This window comes from Littorina saxatilis, unplaced genomic scaffold (assembly GCF_037325665.1).
Source record: "Littorina saxatilis isolate snail1 unplaced genomic scaffold, US_GU_Lsax_2.0 scaffold_1120, whole genome shotgun sequence".
NCBI classification, from domain to species: Eukaryota; Metazoa; Mollusca; class Gastropoda; order Littorinimorpha; family Littorinidae; genus Littorina; species Littorina saxatilis.
This window is the reverse complement of record NW_027128049.1, coordinates 4,589-25,977: the sequence shown is the minus strand read 5'-3', so window position 1 is coordinate 25,977 and position 21,389 is coordinate 4,589. Positions and strand designations below refer to the sequence as shown.

Genomic DNA, 21,389 nt, shown 5'->3' with positions numbered 1-21,389 from the left:
TGTGAGACAGAAATGGTGGGGATGACTCGAACTTATCAGTGGTTCCGTACCTTGCGTTGTGTGTGTGTGAGTGCAGTTAGTAGCGGGCTTAACCAGCAACCAGGGCGTTCTTGAAAGACTGTGGAGGTGGAGGGGACATTTTTAGGGTGTCAATTTATAACACACGCCCCCAACACACACACATACACACACACATACATACATACATACACACATACATACATACATACATACATACATACACACATACATACATACATACACACACACATACATACATACATACATACACACACACATACATACATACACACGCACACACACACATACACATACACACACACACACAAACACACACACACTCACACACACACACACACACACACTCACACACACATACTCACGCACACATACACAAGCACACACACACACACACTCACACACACACTCACACAAACACACACACACATACACACACACACACACACACACACACTCACACACACACACACACACATACATTCTGGATGAATGCGTAAAATTCCATGAAAGTAGAGAAAAGTTTAAACAAGTCGCGTAAGGCGAAAATACAATATTTAGTCAAGTAGCTGTCGAACTCACTGAATGAAAGTGAACGCAATGCCATTTTTCAGCAAGACCGTATACTCGTAGCATCGTCAGTCCACCGCTCACGGCAAAGGCAGTGAAATTGACAAGAAGAGCGGGGTAGTAGTTGCGCTAAGAAGGATAGCACGCTTTTCTGTACCTCTCTTCGTTTTAACTTTCTGAGCGTGTTTTTAATCTAAACATACCATATGTATATGTTTTTGGAATCAGGAACCGACAAGGAATAAGATGAAAGTGTTTTTAAATTGATTTGGACAATTTAATTTTGATAATAATTTTTATATATTTAATTTTCAGAGCTTGTTTTTAATCCGAATATAACATATTTATATGTTTTTGGAATCAGCAAATGATGGAGAATAAGATAAACGTAAATTTGGATCGTTTTATAAATTTTTATTTTTTTTTACAATTTTCAGATTTTTAATGACCAAAGTCATTAATTAATTTTTAAGCCACCAAGCTGAAATGCAATACCGAACCCCGGGCTTCGTCGAAGATTACTTGACCAAAATTTCAACCAATTTGGTTGAAAAATGAGGGCGTGACAGTGCCGCCTCAACTTTCACGAAAAGCCGGATATGACGTCATCAAAGACATTTATCAAAAAAATGAAAAAAACGTTCGGGGATTTCATACCCAGGAACTCTCATGTCAAATTTCATAAAGATCGGTCTAGTAGTTTAGTCTGAATCGCTCTACACACACACACACACACACACACACACGCACAGACAGACACACATACACCACACCCTCGTTTCGATTCCCCCTCGATGTTAAAATATTTAGTCATAACTTGACTAAATATAAAAAGACGTGACTAATATTGATGTAGATTATATTAATTATAAACCAAGTGAAATATTTATGGACAAAGATATTCAAATATGTCTCGGAAGGTTTGTCGCAGAATGCTTTAAAATTCATAGCAATGTGTCAATAACCTTTTTGGTTTGAGGATGTGACAAACGGATTTGCACATCTATCTATATATATATACGACTAGTGTCTGTCTGTGTGTCTGTCTGTCTGTGCGCGATGCGCGGCCAAGGTTCTCGATGGATCTGTTTCAAATTTGGTGATCATATTCAGGTACACCCTGGACACAACCTGGTCGATGAGATATTTCAACACGTGCTCTCAGCGCGCAGCGCGGAACCGATTTTGGTTCCACCTCAGCTATTTTGGTTCCACCTCAGCTTACCCGGGCCCCCATACCGACACACCATAGCCGCTACACCACATCACAACGCCAAAGTTCTCGGTGGTTCTTTTTCAAATTTGGACACCGTATTCAGCTACACCCCGGACACAATATCATCGATGAGATATTTCAACACGTGCTCTCAGCGCGCAGCGCTAAACTCATGTTCGTTTTTGTGTTCATTTCACCATTATAAGTAACTCTTCCTTATCTTCTCCAGTGTTTGGCGTTTATCTCCCTTCCTTCGTGTGGCTTTCCCGTTCAGTTGTAAGTTACTATTTATTTTTAGAATGTCACTGCGCTGTCCAGAACGCTTCCCTTGCACCCGTAAGTTGTTCTTACTGTCAAAGTGAAAAGCTCGAATCAATTTATAGCCACGCGAAAAATACACTCTCACCTATCTCTATATATTTATAGATACAGATATGCATATATATATACGGCTTCTCTGTGTGTGTGTGTGTGTTTGTGTGTGTGTGTAGGCAAAAACCTATGTATTATAGAGTTCTGTTTGTGATGGGGTCTAGCGGCTTTTGTCTGTCTGTATGTTCTGGCATGTGAGAAGCCACAGCAGATAATATAGGGCTAAGAAATAAGCTCTAAAATTCTCAATCCCGTTTGACAGGACTTCGCCTTTCAAAGGTGATTGTGGTGAACCGCCACGCTGTCTGTCTCTGTCGCGCCGTTCACCCCAAATTCCCGTTTCTGAGAGTGACTATTTTTAGAATGTCACTGCGCTGTCCAGAACGCTTCCCTTGCGTGTGTGTGTGTTTGTGTGTGTGTGTAGGCAAAAACCTATGTATTATAGAGTTCTGTTTGTGATGGGGTCTAGCGGCTTTTGTCTGTCTGTATGTTCTGGCATGTGAGAAGCCACAGCAGATAATATAGGGCTAAGAAATAAGCTCTAAAATTCTCAATCCCGTTTGACAGGACTTCGCCTTTCAAAGGTGATTGTGGTGAACCGCCACGCTGTCTGTCTCTGTCGCGCCGTTCACCCCAAATTCCCGTTTCTGAGAGTGACTATTTTTAGAATGTCACTGCGCTGTCCAGAACGCTTCCCTTGCGTGTGTGTGTGTTTGTGTGTGTGTGTAGGCAAAAACCTATGTATTATAGAGTTCTGTTTGTGATGGGGTCTAGCGGCTTTTGTCTGTCTGTATGTTCTGGCATTTGAGAAGCCACAACAGATAATATAGGGCTAAGAAATAAGCTCTAAAATTCTCAATCCCGTTTGACAGGACTTCGCTTGCAGAGGTGATTGTGATGAACCACCACGCTGTCTGTCTCTGTCTCGCGATTCACCCCGGCGAAGCCGGGTATTCCTCTAGTAGTGTATATTGGAGTTATGTGACGCAGGTGTACAAAGTTTCATGGGCCACGAACTTCGAGTAGACACCGCACGGTGAGATGTCGTTGACGCAATGCGGTATAGTGACGTGTGGGATGTGACCAATCAGAGAAGAGTATTGACTGAGGTCACGTTTGTAGATAGATTAGACAGCAGAGCTTTGCAGACCATCGACAAGAGAAGACGGGTCTCTTACTGGGTAAAGTTTCTCACCGGGCGCTAGAGGTCGTTTGGAGACTCGTGCCGGTATTGAATCGGTGGATTCAATTGCTGTGTTTACAGGTATTTATTGAATTGATATTTTACTCGGAGATATTATTTTGCTCGGAAATATTGACTTGAGAAATGACCGGGAGAGTCATGTGTGAATTGGCTGAAAAGCGTGAGTTGATGTCAGCCATTGTTGAAAAGGGAATGTTTACATGTTTTTCGGAAAGGAAGTCGCTTATGAGTTAGCGGGTGTATATACTGTAACCGCATAAGTTAGTTGACGGTAGTGATAAAGAATGTCAGAAAAGTTTATTCAAGTATGGAGACTTATGGTAGTTTAAACTTGTGTATTTTAGCATCCCGGGCCGAGAGGGGTCGCGGAAGTTTGGGGAACAGACGGGAGGTTCTACCCTCACGCTCCAGCCGTGAGCTGTGGGAACGCAGAAGGGAAGACAGCGTGAAGCGCTGCAAAACGGGAACCCCGTCCCATTCCACCACACGAGACAGTTGTGTGGGTGGGGTGAAGCAGTGCGTGCCACTGTATATTGTGAGTACGACTGAGAGCAATTAACCAGCGTGATAGCTGTACAGAGATACGTTTCCCGAGTGAATAACCATGAGACGTCGAGCGTCGTGGTTTTTGTCATCTGTGTGTAACAGAAGTGAATATTGACAGAAGTATTGCTTGAGGCAATGACTTCGTGTGTTTTGAGACAGACGGGCTTTCACGGAACAAAGCCTAAAGTGTTACACGTGTGTGCACGTGAACTGTAGACTGCATGACAAAGTAATATGTATGTAATTTTGTGCAGTTAGATTTCTGTGTGTTAACAGAAATAGAACTTTCATGTTGAGCGAAAGTGATCTGTAGAATGGATGTATAATAATATGTTTATGTTGTGTTATTGAACATTCTAATAGAGGTGCAGGGGCAAAGGGCTATACTGTGTTCTTGTCTTTGTGCCTGGTTGGAGTGTTGTTGTGTGTGTGTGTGTGTGTGAAGGCTAGATAGTAAACAGAGAGTAGCATGCACAATTTTTGATAGGAGTAGATATACATACATACAGACATACACACCGAAATTCCAGCCGTAACATTTGGTGACCCCGATAACTCTGTGTTAGTTAAAAATTTGTAGTTGTTTCCCGGCTTTACTACATTTAATTTTGTCCCCTGTGTTGGGTTTTCAGAACTTTTTGGCAGTGGGTCACGCAGACAGAGATTTTTCAGATTGAATAGTTGTGTCGTTCATGTCTTGTTTTGTACTGTTACCGTCTCCAGTTTTACGGTAGTGCTTACTGTACAGTTCTAAGCACTGAGGGATTAGCTTCATTTTTCTACCTGTGGGGTCTTTCATTTCTCTTTCCTTGCTCTTTTCTGTGCTTTCAATTTTGTAAAATATTTGGTAAATTTTTTTTTCTTTCTGCTTTGGAATAGGGATCTATCTGTTGTTTATTGCCCTTTGCCTTTGTTAAGTTGTTTAACTGTGATTAATTTTGTTCTTTTGTACTTTGAAATTTTATGATTTGATTTTGAATTTTTTTGTTTGTTAGTGTGATTGATTAGGTTTATTGATTCTGTTTGTTGGTTTTGTAAGTTTGTTGTAAATAATTAAGGTAATTAGTTGTGATATTTTGATATAGACTTTAATTAGTTTAAGTTTTAGTTTATTTTTGATTTGTTATTTGCTATGGTAGTAGATTAGGTACTTTGAATTTTTTTTGTGGTTTAATTTAGTCTGCTGTTTGGTGATTGTGTCACTTTAATATTTTTTTTTGGAATTTGTTTTATTTGCCTCCAACTACATTTTTTGTTGTCTTGTTGATCTAAATTAAGTTAATCTTATTAGTAGTTGTATAATATTGTTATTTTAAGCTCTTATTTAAAACTTTGAATTTTTTTTTCTAGTTTAGTATGGAGTGTTTCACTTCATAAATTTTTTGTTGGAACTTTGTTTTTATTTTGCTTCCAACTGCGTTTCCTTTAGTTAGACTTTACTTATTTTTGGTTGGATTTTCTGATTTAGTATTTAGATTGTTGATTAGTCTTAAGTATTTACTTGTGTTTGCATCTTTGAACTTTGAATTTTTTCTACTATTTGTGGTTTGGGGTTGTTGTTTTGTTTGTACTTGTATATATGTTTGAAGATTCGTTTTGACTTCATTGACTGAATATTTGACTTTAATTAAAATTGTTGGATATTTTTGCGTGAGATTTACGCCAAAACGTGTTTGGATATAGTCTTGTGTTGACTATTGTATCGGGTGAAAGATTTTTTGTGGTACTTGACAGATTTCAAGTAGATTGCTTGAACTTGCATTATTCTTTGAAACTTTTTCAAATTTGTTGTTTCTCTAAACTTGGTCATATTTTGGTGTGATTTTGAAAGTTCAAAACTTACACAATGGAGAGCGAAGATGATTATGATGCGTTGTTTGAAAAGTTCGTTAAACAGGCAGAGACTTTGGGTCTGGCTGCAGATAAACGTGAGAAATACGTGAAAGAGAGTTTTGATCGTTTGGAGAGAAAACGAGAAAAAGATGAAAGACAAAAAGCATTAGAAATGGAAGAAAGACAAAAAGAAAAAGAAAGGGAAGAAAGACAAAAAGCATTAGAAATGGAAGAAAGTCGAAGACAAAAAGAATTTGATCGACAAAAAGAAAGGGAAGATGCACAAATTGAAGAAAGTCGAAGACAGAAAGAACTGGAAAGGGAAGAAAGAGAAAGAGATAGAGAGTTGCTAAAAGAAAGGGAGGAAAGAGAACACCAGTTAAAACAAAGAGAACTTGAGATTAGGCAGGCTGAAATTGGTGCTGGTTCGCGTGCACCACAAAATGGTCGGGATTCTCACACTAACGTAGGTGCTCGCCCTGTTTACCCCAGGCTCCCTGCATTCAGGGAACAGCAAGATGATATAGACTCATACTTGTTCCGATTTGAAACTCATGCAAAATCTCTGGGATGGGAAGAGACAAGATGGATCACGTACTTGTCTGCTCTTTTAGAGGGCAATGCATTAAACCTATACCATAGCCTTGCTGCTGCTGGTGAACTAACATACCAATGTTTGAAAGAAAACTTGCTGAAGAAATTTCAGTGCACGTCTGAGACATTTAGACAAAAGCTCCGAAATATCCGTCCAAGTGAAAAGGAACCGTTCCAAACTTTTGGGATTGAGTTACGACGATTGTTTGATCGTTGGGTTGCGCTATCTGACATAACCACAGATGTTGATGGTCTAGTGAACTTGTTTCTGGGAGAACAATTCCTGGAAAGTGTATCAGCTGACTTAGCAACTTTCATTCGAGAACGAGGTCTAGTTACTTTGGATGAAATGGTCAAAGCTGCCGAAAGCTATCGCTTAGCGAGACCTGGGAAAAACTTGTCACGGAAGTCTGGACCCACCATTTTTTCTGCAGGTTCTTGTAGTCACGAAGAGTACGCTGCAGCTGCTTTTTCACAAAGCAATAATCGTAGAGGTGGTCCGCAGTCGCGGAGGTTTGGGTCTAGTTTTGCTGGTCGTAGACAAGGTAACTGGAGCTATGGCAGAGGTACGTCTGATGCTCAGGCACAGTCACAAGGTGATACATACTATCCTCGTGGAAGTAGACGCAATCGTACTGGTGGTCGTAGAGGTGGTTTGTCCCGGAGCGGAGATTATTGTAACTTGTGTCATGAAAAAGGACATTGGGCATACCGGTGTCCAGTGCGGGACAGTAAAAACCCGTGCCCGAATTGTGGTCTGGGAGCCCATGACAAGAGAGAGTGTCCAACAGCTAAATTTTTGGCAAACAAACAGTCAGCAAATGCTGTTGTCGCAGACATTGGTTGTTCAGTTACTCAGGCTGTGGGAAGTCTGAATCTTGATCACGGTTGTGTCAACAACGTTGCGTGTTCAGTACTCCGTGACACGGGTGCCACGATATGTGGAGTACGCAGTCGGTTAGTGGCAAAAGACCAGTTTGTGGGGGGTAGCGTCGCCTGTAAGACGTTTGGCGGAGAGATACATACATATCGCCAGGCGAAAGTGATGGTTCAGTCCTCTTACTATTCAGGAGAGTTGCTTTGCTGTATTCTGGAGGATCCTGTCGCAGACTTGATCATAGGGAACATTCCGGGGATTTCGGAAAAGGTGACAGAGTGTTCTCCTATTCTGGAGAGGGTCGCAGCTGTGACTACTCGAGCGCAGGCAAAGAGACGAGATCTCCCTCAGAAGCCTTTGGTAGAGGTAATTGAGGATATGGCTGTGTCACGTGATGAACTCATTCGGTTCCAGACTGAAGATTGCAGTCTAAAGGGTTGTTTCTCACTTGCAGTGAGTGGAGAATTGAAGTCTGTAGGAACGGCGACATATTCTTTCTACAAAGAAAATGGTATTTTGTACAGGCAATACCAAGCTAAAGACAAAGTTTTTTGTCAGGTGGTGGTTCCAGAGAACTTACGTTCATCTGTGATGGTGACTGCACATGACCAGTTACTGGCGGGACATTGTGGCATTCGGAGAACGTTGACGAGAATTCTTGCCAAGTTTTTCTGGCCAGGTGTTTCGGCTGACGTAACTAGGTATGTGAAAAGCTGTGATATTTGTCAGAAGACAGTGTCGAAAGGGAAGGTGTACCCTGTCCCACTGGTGACCATGCCACAGATATCAACTCCGTTTGAGAGAGTTGCCATTGACCTTGTGGGTCCACTTTCTCCACCCTCTGAAGAAGGCCATAGATACATTCTAACCTTGATTGATTTGGCTACAAGATTTCCGGAGGCTGTTCCTATGAAGGAAATCACGTCAGTAGCTGTGGCTGAAGCTCTTTTGTCCATCTTCGCAAGGTTGGGTTTTCCAAAAGAGATTTTGTCTGATCAGGGTTCGCAGTTCAACTCTGAACTCATGAAACAGTTTCATGCGTTGTGCGGTACGCGTGCTGTGCGAACTTCGCCATATCATCCACAGGCGAATGGGACTGTAGAGAGATTTCATGGAACTCTGAAAGCGATGTTGCGGAAAGTTGTCCATACGCAGCCGAAGGCATGGCATCGCTATTTGCCAGCGTTACTGTTTGCATGCAGAGAGCTTCCATCTGAAAGTACAGGGTTTAGCCCTTTTGAGCTCATGTTTGGTCGTTCGCCGAAAGGTCCCATTTCTTTGATAGCAGATTCGTGGACTCAAGGTCCGAATGCTGATGATGCTGAGGCAAAACCCATCTATGCATATCTATTTGAACTAAAGAACATCATTGCAGAAACGTGTGAGTTAGCAAAACAAAATTCAGCAGAATCTTCCAAAAGAGGGAAGAAATACTTTGATCAACGTGCGAGGCAGCGTACTTTTGATGTTGGGGACGAGGTGTTAGTCTTACTGCCTACAAATACCAACAAACTAATGATGACATGGTCTGGTCCATACCAAGTTCAGGAATGCTTGCATCCGGATTACAAGATCCTGGTGAGAGGTCGTTCAAAGATCTTTCACGCTAACATGTTGAAACAGTATTTGCGACGAGGCATGAGTGCTGTTGAGACAAAGCAAGAGTGTGATACGTCAGTGTCAGGGGGAAAGTGTGTTTCTTGGAACACTATCACGACTTTCAAGGTTGAGACAGTCTCTGATAAGTTCCATGAAAAAGCAAAGAAGACTGTTCTACCAGTCTACGGACCGGAGAAACCTCCATTGATTGTAGGTGATACCATTGCTGTGGTACAAGAAGAAGATGATTTTACTTCGTTACCTACCTTGCCGGCTCCCATGTCGTCTTCCATGAAAGATGAAGACATATCGTCTATAGACTTTGACAAAGGTCTCTCAGAGGTGCAGAAATCGAGTCTGCATGAGGTATTTTCTGAGTTTGCTCAGATTTTGACGACTTTGCCAGGTTCGTTCAATGGAGATCTTTTTCTTGATGTCGATTTGATCACTAATGTGCCAGTACGACGACGTGCATATGATTTACCATTCGCTTCGAAGGAAGTGGTTGAAAGAGAATTGCAGACTATGATCGACTTGGGAGTGATTGAGAAGTCCAAATCTGCATACTCAGCTCCTGTTGTTTTGGTAAAAAAGAAAGATGGTGCTTGTCGATTTTGCATTGACTACAGAGCTTTGAACAAGGTAACTGTGTTTGACGCAGAACCAATCCCAGATGTTGATGAACTCTTTACGAGGCTTGCTCATTGTTCGTACTTCACTCGCATTGATCTCACAAAGGGGTACTGGCAGATTGTTGTAAACCCCGTTGACAGGCATAAAACAGCGTTTGCTACGCACATGGGTTTGTACCAATGGATCAGAATGCCTTTTGGCCTTGTTTCGGCTCCAGCAGTGTTCGCTCGTATGATGCGAATGTTGAGGCTTCAGGAAGTCTCCAGCATGAACTTCTTTGACGACATTTTGGTGCACAGTTGCTCATTTTCTGCCCATTTAAAGCATGTACGGGGAGTTCTACAGAAACTGTCACAGTTCAACCTCACTGCAAAACCGTCCAAGATTTCGACAGGTTGTCGCAGTCTTGAGTTCTTGGGTCATGTTGTGGGAGAGGGAATGCTTCGTCCACAGGAGGAGAAGATCCAGAAGATTCTGGCGATTCCTACTCCTACCACCAAGAAGCAGGTTCGATCTCTGTTGGGATTGTTGAGCTTCTATCGGAGGTATGTGGCGGGATTCGCAACTCTCACAGCACCGATCTCAGATCTCGTCAAAGATTCGAGTGGTCGAACCACCCAGTGGACGCCTGCATGTGAGACTGCTTTAGCAAGTATGAAGCAGATCTTTTCTGAGTTCCCAGTTTTACAATTGCCAAAACTGGACCAGTCTTTTGTTCTCCGGACTGATGCCAGTGGAGTTGGTTTGGGCGCGACTTTGCTGCAGGACTTTGAAGGTACACTTCACCCAGTTGCCTTTGCAAGCAAGAAGTTGTTGCCACGGGAAACCAGATACAGCACGATTGAAAGGGAGTGTCTGGCAATTGTGTGGGCTGTTGCAAAGTTCTCCAAGTTCCTATGGGGAGTGGTCTTCGTCTTGCAGACAGATCACAAACCACTGGCGTACATTCAAACGTGTCGTTTCAAGAACGCGAGAGTTTTGCGATGGTCACTCTCGTTGCAAGAGTACAGGTTCACAGTTGAACCGATACCGGGAACACGGAACGTGTTTGCCGATTTGTTGTCACGTTCAAATCATGACCAGTCTGTTCCCTAGGGGAAACTGGTTGGAAGATTGCAGTTCAGTGAAGTAGTTACCCTCTTTTACCTGTTATCCTAAAGAAAAAATAACCTCGGTCGGTCATTTTTTTTCTGGGAGGAGGGGGTAATGTGACAAACGGATTTGCACATAGTGTATATTGGAGTTATGTGACGCAGGTGTACAAAGTTTCATGGGCCACGAACTTCGAGTAGACACCGCACGGTGAGATGTCGTTGACGCAATGCGGTATAGTGACGTGTGGGATGTGACCAATCAGAGAAGAGTATTGACTGAGGTCACGTTTGTAGATAGATTAGACAGCAGAGCTTTGCAGACTATCGACAGGAGAAGAAGTGTCTCCTGATTGTAAAGTTTCTCACCGGGCGCTGGAGGTCGTTTGGGGACTCGTGCCGCGGTATTGAATCGGTAGATTCAATTGCTGTGTTTACAGGTATTTATTGAATTGATATTTTACTCGGAGATATTATTTTGCTCGGAAATATTGACTTGAGAAATGACCGGGAGAGTCATGTGTGAATTGGCTGAAAAGCGTGAGTTGATGTCAGCCATTGTTGAAAAGGGAATGTTTACATGTTTTTCGGAAAGGAAGTCGCTTATGAGTTAGCGGGTGTATATACTGTAACCGCATAAGTTAGTTGACGGTAGTGATAAAGAATGTCAGAAAAGTTTATTCAAGTATGGAGACTTATGGTAGTTTAAACTTGTGTATTTTAGCATCCCGGGCCGAGAGGGGTCGCGGAAGTTTGGGGAACAGACGGGAGGTTCTACCCTCACGCTCCAGCCGTGAGCTGTGGGAACGCAGAAGGGAAGACAGCGTGAAGCGCTGCAAAACGGGAACCCCGTCCCATTCCACCACACGAGACAGTTGTGTGGGTGGGGTGAAGCAGTGCGTGCCACTGTATATTGTGAGTACGACTGAGAGCAATTAACCAGCGTGATAGCTGTACAGAGATACGTTTCCCGAGTGAATAACCATGAGACGTCGAGCGTCGTGGTTTTTGTCATCTGTGTGTAACAGAAGTGAATATTGACAGAAGTATTGCTTGAGGCAATGACTTCGTGTGTATTGAGACAGACGGGCTTTCACGGAACAAAGCCTAAAGTGTTACACGTGTGTGCACGTGAACTGTAGACTGCATGACAAAGTAATATGTATGTAATTTTGTGCAGTTAGATTTCTGTGTGTTAACAGAAATAGAACTTTCATGTTGAGCGAAAGTGATCTGTAGAATGGATGTATAATAATATGTTTATGTTGTGTTATTGAACATTCTAATAGAGATGCAGGGGCAAAGGGCTATACTGTGTTCTTGTCTTTGTGCCTGGTTGGAGTGTTGTGTGTGTGTGTGTGTGAAGGCTAGATAGTAAACAGAGAGTAGCATGCACCATTTCTGATAGGAGTGAATAGACATACATACAGACATACACACGTAAATTCCAGCCGTAACAGAGGACAATAAACATTTGTTCTTGTTCTTGTTCTTGTTCTTGTTCACACACTCACACACACACACACACACACACACACACTAGCACACACACACACACACACACACACACTAGCACACACACACACACACACACACACACACACACACACACACACACACACACATAGGGGGATATTCGCCTATTTGCGGACATTGTGTATCATTTTTGTCCATCCGTCAAAATGCGGTAATATGAGGACCTGTTTTGACTCTTTTGTTTGAAGAGATAGAAAGTTGAAAGTAAGCGAAATGTTTAGGGAATTCGATACAAAGGTGTCAACAAAACGTTTACTTGGATATTTCTCTTAATATAGCGTTACGAATGATTTGAAAAAAAGCAGCTATATGCGGACAGTCACTATTTCGCAGCTATTTGCGGACCATAAATCTACAGAGCTAGCTCTGAGTTTTAGTGGTCCTCAAATTGCTGCTGGTATGTTGTGTGTGTTGTGTCAGGCCTAATTCTGGAACTACATCTTCTAAACTACAGAGCTGGTAAGAGCGGTCGCTTAAGCAAATGTTGTTAGCACAGAAACAGTGAAAAAGGCAATACAATCATAAAGGAGTCGTGTCTTTCAAGGACTTGTTTGTTGATAAAGTGGGTGCTCCATATACATTTAGTTTGGTAAAGCCTTAACTCAAAAACAACTTCTAAACAATTGTGCAAACACTTTATTCGCGGACAGAATAGGCCGCCAGTCTCTCTCTCTCTCTCTCTCTCTCTCTCTCTCTCTCTCTCTCTCTCTCTCTCTCTCTCTCTCTCTCTCTCTCTCTCTCTCTCTCTCTCTCTCTCTCTCTCTCTCTCTCTCTCTCTCTCTCTCTCTCTCTCTCTCTCTCTCTCTCTCTCTCTCTCTCTCTCTCTCTCTCTCTCTCTCTCTCTCTCTCTCTCTCTCTCTCTCTCTCTCGCTTCACACTGAACCCCATCAAGGTACTGTGCAAGATCGTCGCGATATAACCTTCGTGGTTGAAAACGACGTCAAACACCAAATAAAGAAAGAAACTGTGCAAGAAAATGACATTACCACAAAATGGCACGACCCAAGAATCCCGCGCGCGACATAGGTCTTTTCCAAAGCCCACCCCCACCATCCCTTTCCCGGAGAAGGTGGAAAGGGGGGAGGAGAAAATAAAGGGCCAAAGTGACGCTGAATGTACTGAAAGTTTAAATAAGCATTTGAACGAAACGGAAAACGAGAACTTTGACGAGTTTTGTGATGCTTTTGACGCCCCTGATTCAGACAATGACAGTGTGCAACAGTTCTGGGATGATCAGGTTGCTGGGCTAGAGTTCTACTTGACAACATCCTCAGCCGAAGTTAGGAACGCTGTCATTTTGTCTGAAACTCTCCATGTTGTGAGAAACATTGTGGTTGACCAGAGATACGGAAAGAATTCACTACATTCTGTAACTGACTCGGCATGTTTTACTTTAAACGCAATCATTGTTATTTATAGATCACAGGCACCTGATGTAAGTAGGTCACACACGTGTAAATGTTGTGCCCAGTCCTTGTTGGCTCACGTAAGTGTAGCCTATGCGATGATAAACTTTGTCTGTCTGTGCGTGCGTGCGTGCGTGCGTGCGTGCGTGCGTGCGTGTGTGTGTGATAGAAACTTTAACATTTCCGAGTCTATGGATAAAGCTCGCATAAGAAGACTACGTCTCGGTCAAAAGTGTTTGACGTGTGTGATAGAAACTATTTGAAGACGTCACATTATGACGTAAGAGGGTTAGACGTCACGCAAAGGAATTACTGAAAGTCTCGGTCATTGTTATTGTGAGCGGGCCGAGACTAATTGGCAGATCCAGGGTCTCGCTTTCTTGCACAGTTTCACAGTGTGTGTGTGTGTGTGTGTATGTGTGACGGAGTGATTGAGTTTGTGTTACTGTTTGTCGATTTCTTACGTGAGCCTTGAAGGCTTCGCCTCTTGTTTTTGTTTCTGTTATTATTTTAGTTAGCAGGTCTAGTTGAGCACGTATTAAGTATCATGTACCCACTACTAGTCATTGTGCATTTTAGTTAATGGACTGATGATGTCATTTGTATGGAGTCGACGCACGTGCGAGGATATGTATGTGTGGGAGGGGTGGGGGGGCGCGGGAGATGGAAGCTTGCTGTATGTTATGTAATGTATATATTGTGTGTGATACGTGGAAATGTGATACTATTTATTTGCATGTATGATACAGGTACAAATGTGATAATTGTAGGCTTATACTAGTGATTACTGTGTGTGATACATGAAATGTGATATGAATGCTGTTTTTATATGTTATACTCTTACTTTCTCCCAAGCGCAAGACAAATTCTTCTATGAAAATTGAAGCCAATAAAATTTGAGTTGAGTTGAGTTGAGTTGAGTTGAGTTGAGTGTTCGAGTACAACATGACTGAAGGGCAGGTGAAAGACTGGTGCCCCTTTGGACTGAAGGGCGAAACCCGTTGGCCGTATACGACGGCGTAAGAAGGTGGCCAAAAGCCGATCACCTGAGGTATGCCCAACATATCGATAGAATGAAGGATCATATTAATTGTGTGCCTGTTGTCAAGTTATCAAACAAGTAGGCCAGAGTGACAACCCTGACGCTGTCGCCCGTGACTCCTGACCGGGAATGCAGGGATAGTGCCGCATTGCACTTGCCGCTGACTTCAGAACGCACGTGGAAGACGTGTTATGTACAAACTCTGTGACTTGATAAGGCATACAGACACTAAGACTGTTTACCAAATCGCATTCGATTTGCGCGTGATAACAACGGCGGATATACAAACTGTAAACAGACCAAGTGTTGTATTGAAGAAATAACATGGTTATCCATGATATTATCCAATGTACATATCGCGATCGTTTCGACCCCCCCCCCCCCCCCCCCCCCGCAATCTGTGTACGGGCCGATGGCTTCACAGTAAACCAGTTCTGAGTTCTCTCTCTCTCTCTCTCTCTCTCTCTCTCTCTCTCTCTCTCTCTCCTCTCTCTCTCTCTCTCTCTCTCTCTCTCTCTCTCTCTCTCAAGATTTTAATCAACACTTTATTTCGCTCGCAGAGAAACTGAAAGCCTGTCTCACGCAGAATGAGTCCCTTGATATTGATGTCTCTCTAGAAAAATTAAAAACATTTTGTGGACGAAAGTTGACTCAAAACGAAACGTTTTCTATTCAACCCATTACTGTCCACGAGGTTGGAAAACTGATAGAACAGATGGCGAATAAAAAGTCAATGGGTCCCGATAAGATTCCTGTCCGGTTGCTCAAACTTGCTTTACCATACATAATTGATTCACTGACTTATGTCTACAACCTTGGCATACAACAAAACGTTTTTCCCTCTATTTTAAAATGTGCCAAGGTAGTGCCACTCCCAAAAAGCAAGGATCTCACGGACCCTAACAACTTTCGACCAATTTCCCTCTTACCTGTTTTATCTAAGCCTTTGGAGAAGCATATTCAGAAATATTTACTGGAATATATGGAACGAATGAATTTGTTTCATCCATTTCAGTCTGGATTTCGCTCTAAGCATTCATGCCACACTGCTCTCAGCTCTTTATGTGAAACTTGGTTATCAGCTATTAATGAGTCCGAAGTAACAGGAGCGTTATTCTTGGACTTTAAAAAAAGCCTTTGACCTTGTAGACCACTCCTTATTATTAAAGAAATTACAATGCTACTTAAAAGATGACTCTGCTTGTGCCTTCTTCGAATCATATCTTTCAAAACGGACACAATATGTATTCATCAACTGTAAAACTTCGTCGAATGATTTTGTCAAAAGTGGTGTGCCTCAAGGATCTGTATTAGGACCTATATTGTTCTGTATTTATATAAATGATTTACCTCTACATGTGTCAGATGAGAAAGTAAGATGTGAGTTCTTTGCGAATGATTCATCAATCCACACCAGTCAGAAGTCTTTGGTAGCCGTCAACCAATCTCTTTTTTTTTTCTTTTTTTTCTGCCTCAGTTGCATGCAGTCCGCTTCAAGCTGAAAAATAAATGAAAAGAATGAAACTCTAATTTTTTTTTTTCTCTTTTTAAATTTTTTTTTAAATTCTTTTTTTCCTCTTCCTTTTCTCTTCTTTCTTTCTTTCTCTCTACAGCTGAGCGTCCTTCTTCATTGGCGTTTTATATATTTATCAATTGTATGTAGTTTTCTACAATGGACAAAATCTTGCATCTTTAATGTTGGTTATTGTCTTACATATGTCTGTGTTTGGGTTGACTTAGGTGTTGTTTGTGGCGGTGTCATGATGGAGTTAACATAGTAACAATCACAATAAGTAAGAGGAAAAGCAAATTGTAAGCGTGCTAAAGTTTTCTTAGTAACAGTTCTCTTTTCATACAAGTGGTGTTTAGTGTAACAATGTAAGTTCCGCCTTTACCCCGGTACCGTTCTCCTTTTAGCGAAACGAAAGAAAGAGGGGCGGTGAGGGAAGCCAGAAAAGAAGTATATATGATACACTATTCTACGTTTCGTATTTGTTTCTCTTTGTCAAACATTATTATAATATCAGTGGGAGTTCCGTATCTATATTTGCTTATGCACATCTTTCCTATCAAAATCAAGTGATTTATATATTTGCATTTTATTGAGTCAGCACCATTAATATAACCACACAAAATATGTTCTACTCCAAAGACTATTCTTATTTTATATTTCTCATAAATAATTTGTTCAACGTATCTCCATAGCACTTTTATTTTCTTACAATTAACAAAAACATGTTCAACGTAATCTATTTCGGTTGGACAGAAGGGGCATCTCTCACTATCTCGTATTCTAATTTTATACAGAAGAACATTTGTTGGATAAATCGTGTGTAATATTTTCCAGTACAGCTCTCTTAATCTGGATTCTTGGGTTACATTTTTGGCCAGGTTCCAATGTGACTGGTCGACATTAATGCCAAACATATCACGCCAGAAGTTGATAGATCTCGGGGTAGTGTACTTTTCTTCAACAATATATTCACGGAATTGCGTGGCACTTTTAATACTCGTTTTATTGAAAAGAAGATTGTTTTGTCTATTCAATACAGGTTGGTTAGGATCATAATTGCTTTTCTTAATATATTCAGATACTGCTGATCGAACTACAATATATTCCAAGTAGAGGCCAGGTGAAGCGTGAACACTTGCTTGGATAGCGGGAAAGGACTTGATACCGTGATTACCTAACATGTCTCCTACATACGTAATGCCTGACCGGGCCCAGTTCTCATAATACAGAACGTTTATTTTGATAAATTATACTTGGATTGTTCCATAAGCAGTTGTCTTGCACGCAATCGTTCTGAGAAATTGTATTATGTTCTAACCATGTTCGAGCAACAGCTGTCCAAAATATCGATTTTATTCTTCCAATTCCCTTAAACTTAGACGGTCGAATAGCGGTAGTAAAGCAGGCAAAGCCACAACCGAACCCTTCAAAATATTTGTTTGGGATCCATGTCCATTTGCATGAAAGGTTGCCAGATGAGAGTTTGCTTAACCATTGACATAAGAAGGAGTTTTGCTTCGTTTTGACGTCTATCATATTTATACCACCCTTTTCGGTACTGCTATTTAAAACAACTCTTTTTACTTTTTCAAATGCTTTTTTATTACAGTCTTTTTTCCTCCACAAAAACGATATAATATTGTGTTTATTTTCTGCAGCACTTTGTCAACCAATCTCGTCAAACAAGTATAGATGAGATGACAGAATGGTGCCCCACTAATGCAATGGTTATTCAGCCTGTTAAGACGAAAAGTATGGTGATTACAACTAGACAAAAACACCAATTAAAACCCTTACAGCTTCAACTGTCAATTGATTCAACTCAAGTGCAACAAGTTAAAGAGCATAAATTATTAGGGGTTACCGTTGATCAAGAATTGAAATGGCAAACTCACTTGAGTAAAATTTGCAAATTAGTATCTACAAATTTGTACTTATTGTCTAAATTAAGACATTATGCCGATGTGGAAGCACTCAAGTTGTTTTATTACGCCCACATAATGCCCCATATCAACTTTGCTTCAACACTTTGGGATAACTGCAGTGATGTTCATCTCAAACGACTCAATTCTCTTCATCGCCGTGCTGCAAAACTAATTCTGCATGAGTCAAATAAGCCAACAGATGATAAATTAAAGCTCCTTAATTTCCTTCCCTTGAAAGATCAGTTGACGCTAAACAAAGCTGTCTTTATGTACAAAGTAATTAACAATAATGTTCCTGGATATTTAAAATTACATTTCAGACATGCCACAAAAAGATATGGATCCCAGAACCTGATTCCCCCATCCCTCGTCTAGACTTGTATAAATCAAGTTTAGCCTTCTCAGGAGCGTCTCTATGGAATTCCATACCCCTACCCCTCCAAAATGCCTCCTCTGTGAAAACGTTTAGGCGCCAGTTTCATTCCCGCTTAATGGGTAAATAGAACACTTTTCATGTCTGATATTTTAGTGCTTTTTACATTTAGTCAAGTTATGTTTGTATTTTGATTTGTTCTTTATGTGTATGTATTGATAATGATATACATGCAAATGATTGGGACAATTCCTCCCTACATTTTTTCTCTCCCTTTTGTTATTAGTTGTTTTGGATGTTTATATGCAATGCATTATTGCAACTATGCTGCAATTTCCACACTATATTGTTTTTCCCATTTTTGAGTGTGTATACAAAACCATAACCCTTTTTCTTATTACTATTTACATTATGTACGTCTGTAAGAAACAATAACCTTGTCAATTTTACTATCTATATTCTGTGCGTCTGTATTAAGTTTTTGTATAAGGGACAGGTTGTAAGATTAGGTTTTGCCTAAAACCTCTATCCTTTGGTAATAACGTTCAGTTTCAGTTTCAGTTTCTCTCTCTCTCTCTCTCTCTCTCTCTGCAAAATCTAAAACCCGACAAAATTCAAATTCGGTTGGTATTTCACCCAGTGCCTTTAATGATTATTTCTTATCTCTTCCTAGTAAGCTTTTGGAGTCTACCTATAGGGAAAATGACAAAAGCGAGTATGAATGCCCACAATTTCTTCAATTATTTTGCCAGGCTAATATGAAAGAAGTTGAACCTTTTAACATCCCATTCATTGCAGTCCACGAAGTCGGGCGACTAATAACTGACTTGAGTAATGAAAAGTCAATGGGACCCGATAACATACCCGCTTCCTTACTCAAGTTAGCGTTACCCTTTCTTGTTGAGCCAATTACGTATGCGTACAACTTATGTATTGACCGAAATGTGTTTTCAGAAATGTTTTAAAACAGCAAAAGTAATTCCACTTCCCAAAACAAAAGACTTAACCAACATAAACAACTTTAGGCCAATTTCGCTATTGTCTGTTCTATCAAAACCATTAGAAAAACATGTACAAAAGTGCTTGCTTCTGCACATGGAAAGCCGTGGTCTTTCGCTCCATCTCAATCAGGATTTCGCCCTAAACATTCGTGTCACACAGCTCTCGTTAAACTATGCGATACATGGCTCTCTGCCATTAACCATTCGGAAACAGTCGGCGCCGTCTTCCTCGATTTTAAGAAAGCGTTGATATTGTTGATCACACAATTCTGTTAAGAAATTATCTTGTTATTTAGGCGACGCATCCTACTTACCTTTTTTTCGTTCTTATTTAGCGAACAGAACGCAGTTTGTCTCCCTTAGTGGTAACCGTTCTTCGATAGGACGGCTCATGCACGGCGTCCCACAAGGATCAGTTTTGAGCCCACTTTTATTTTGCATTTACATTAACGATCTACCACTCTATATATCAGACAAGACGGTTATTAATGACCTTTTCGCAGACGACTCGTCTCTTTACACGTCCGGTAAAAGTTTACAATCTATTGAAACCTCTCTTCAAACGAGTTTGAACAACATATTTGATTGGTGTGTAAACAAAACTCAATGATTATACACCCAGGCAAAACTAAATGCATGGTGATCACAACACGACAGAAACACCAACTCGCTCCTCTGAATCTTCATCTCAGTTTAAATGAGTCACCCATTGAGCAAGTAACCAGCCATCGTGTTCTCGGGGTCACCATAGACGCTGAATTAAAGTGGCAGTCCCACCTCAACCGTGTTACCAAAACCTTATCTAAAAACTTGTTCCTTCTCTCCAAATTAAAGCATTACGCTGATACCTCAGCACTCAAGTTGTTTTATTTTGGTCATATTTTACCTCACCTGAATTATGCATCTACACTTTGGGATGGTTGTAGCGATGTTCACTTAAAAAAAGTCAATTCTCTTCACCGTCGCGCAGCTAAACTTATCATGCCGGGTCCACAAACATCAACAGATCAAAAGCTTAGCAGCCTTAATTTTCTATCACTTAAAGATCAGTTATTATTTAATAAGGCTCTTTTAATGTTTAAGGTACAAATAAACGAGACCCCACAGTACATGCGATCATTATTTCAGAAAGCAACAGACAGATATGGCTCAAACAAATTAATTTCCCCGCTACCCCGTATTGATTTATATAAAACCAGTTTAGCGTTTTCGGGCTCAACAATTTGGAATTCGCTACCATGTGAGATAAAGGGGTCAAGCACGATTAAACACTTCAAAGCGCAGCTTCGCAAATATCTGTTGTCACGAACAGTTACATTCTGAAGCTGTTTCTAGCAAGAATGCATTGCTATCACTAACCTCTATATATTTTGTTGATGATGATAATGATGTCGACGATGATGATGATGATGATGATGATGATGAAGTTGTTGTGTGTGTGTGTCCGTGTGCGTGTGTGTGTGTGGTGTGTGTGTGTGTGTGTGTGTGTGTGTGTGTGTGTGTGTGTATGTGTGTGCGCATATGTGTATGTGTGTGTGTGTGTGTATGTATGTATGTATGTATGTGTGTGTGTGTGTGTGTGTGTGTGTGTGTGTGTGTGTGCGTGTGTGTGTATGTATGTGTGTGTGTGTGTTTGTGTGAGTGTGTGTGTTGTATTGAGTGCGAACGTGATTGCAGGCATGCGGCGCGCGTGTGTGTGCCAGTCGACTTTTCTTTTCCTTTGTATTATCTTGACATACATGTACATTTCAATGTTCTATTATGCATTATGTAGTCGTATAGGTAATGTTGTAGTTAGTAATACTGTATGATTGCGATTGACAATTGTCCTTTTATTGTCTTTATCTTTATGTCTTAGTTTAGCAGGGACAGATTGTAAGACTAGGCGTCAACCTAAAATATCCCTCCTTGAGTAGTAAAGATCGTTCGTTCGTTCTCTCTCTCTATCCCCCCTCTCTCTCTCTCTCTCTCTCCCTCTCTCTCTCTCTCTCTCTCTCTCTCTCTCTCTCTCTCTCTCTC

The 21,389-nt window shown here is 41.1% G+C and overlaps 1 protein-coding gene across 1 annotated transcript; it reads left to right on the top strand.

Annotated features, from left to right (window-relative positions):
* The first annotated feature begins 5,491 nt into the window (after positions 1-5,491).
* Positions 5,492-10,775, top strand: LOC138956417 (uncharacterized). Its single transcript, XM_070327779.1, has 4 exons — positions 5,492-7,617; positions 8,977-9,216; positions 9,808-9,990; positions 10,740-10,775. Exons 1-4 carry the CDS (start codon positions 5,794-5,796, stop codon positions 10,773-10,775), a joined length of 2,283 nt encoding a protein of 760 aa, XP_070183880.1. The 5' UTR covers positions 5,492-5,793.
* The last annotated feature ends 10,614 nt before the right edge of the window (positions 10,776-21,389 follow it).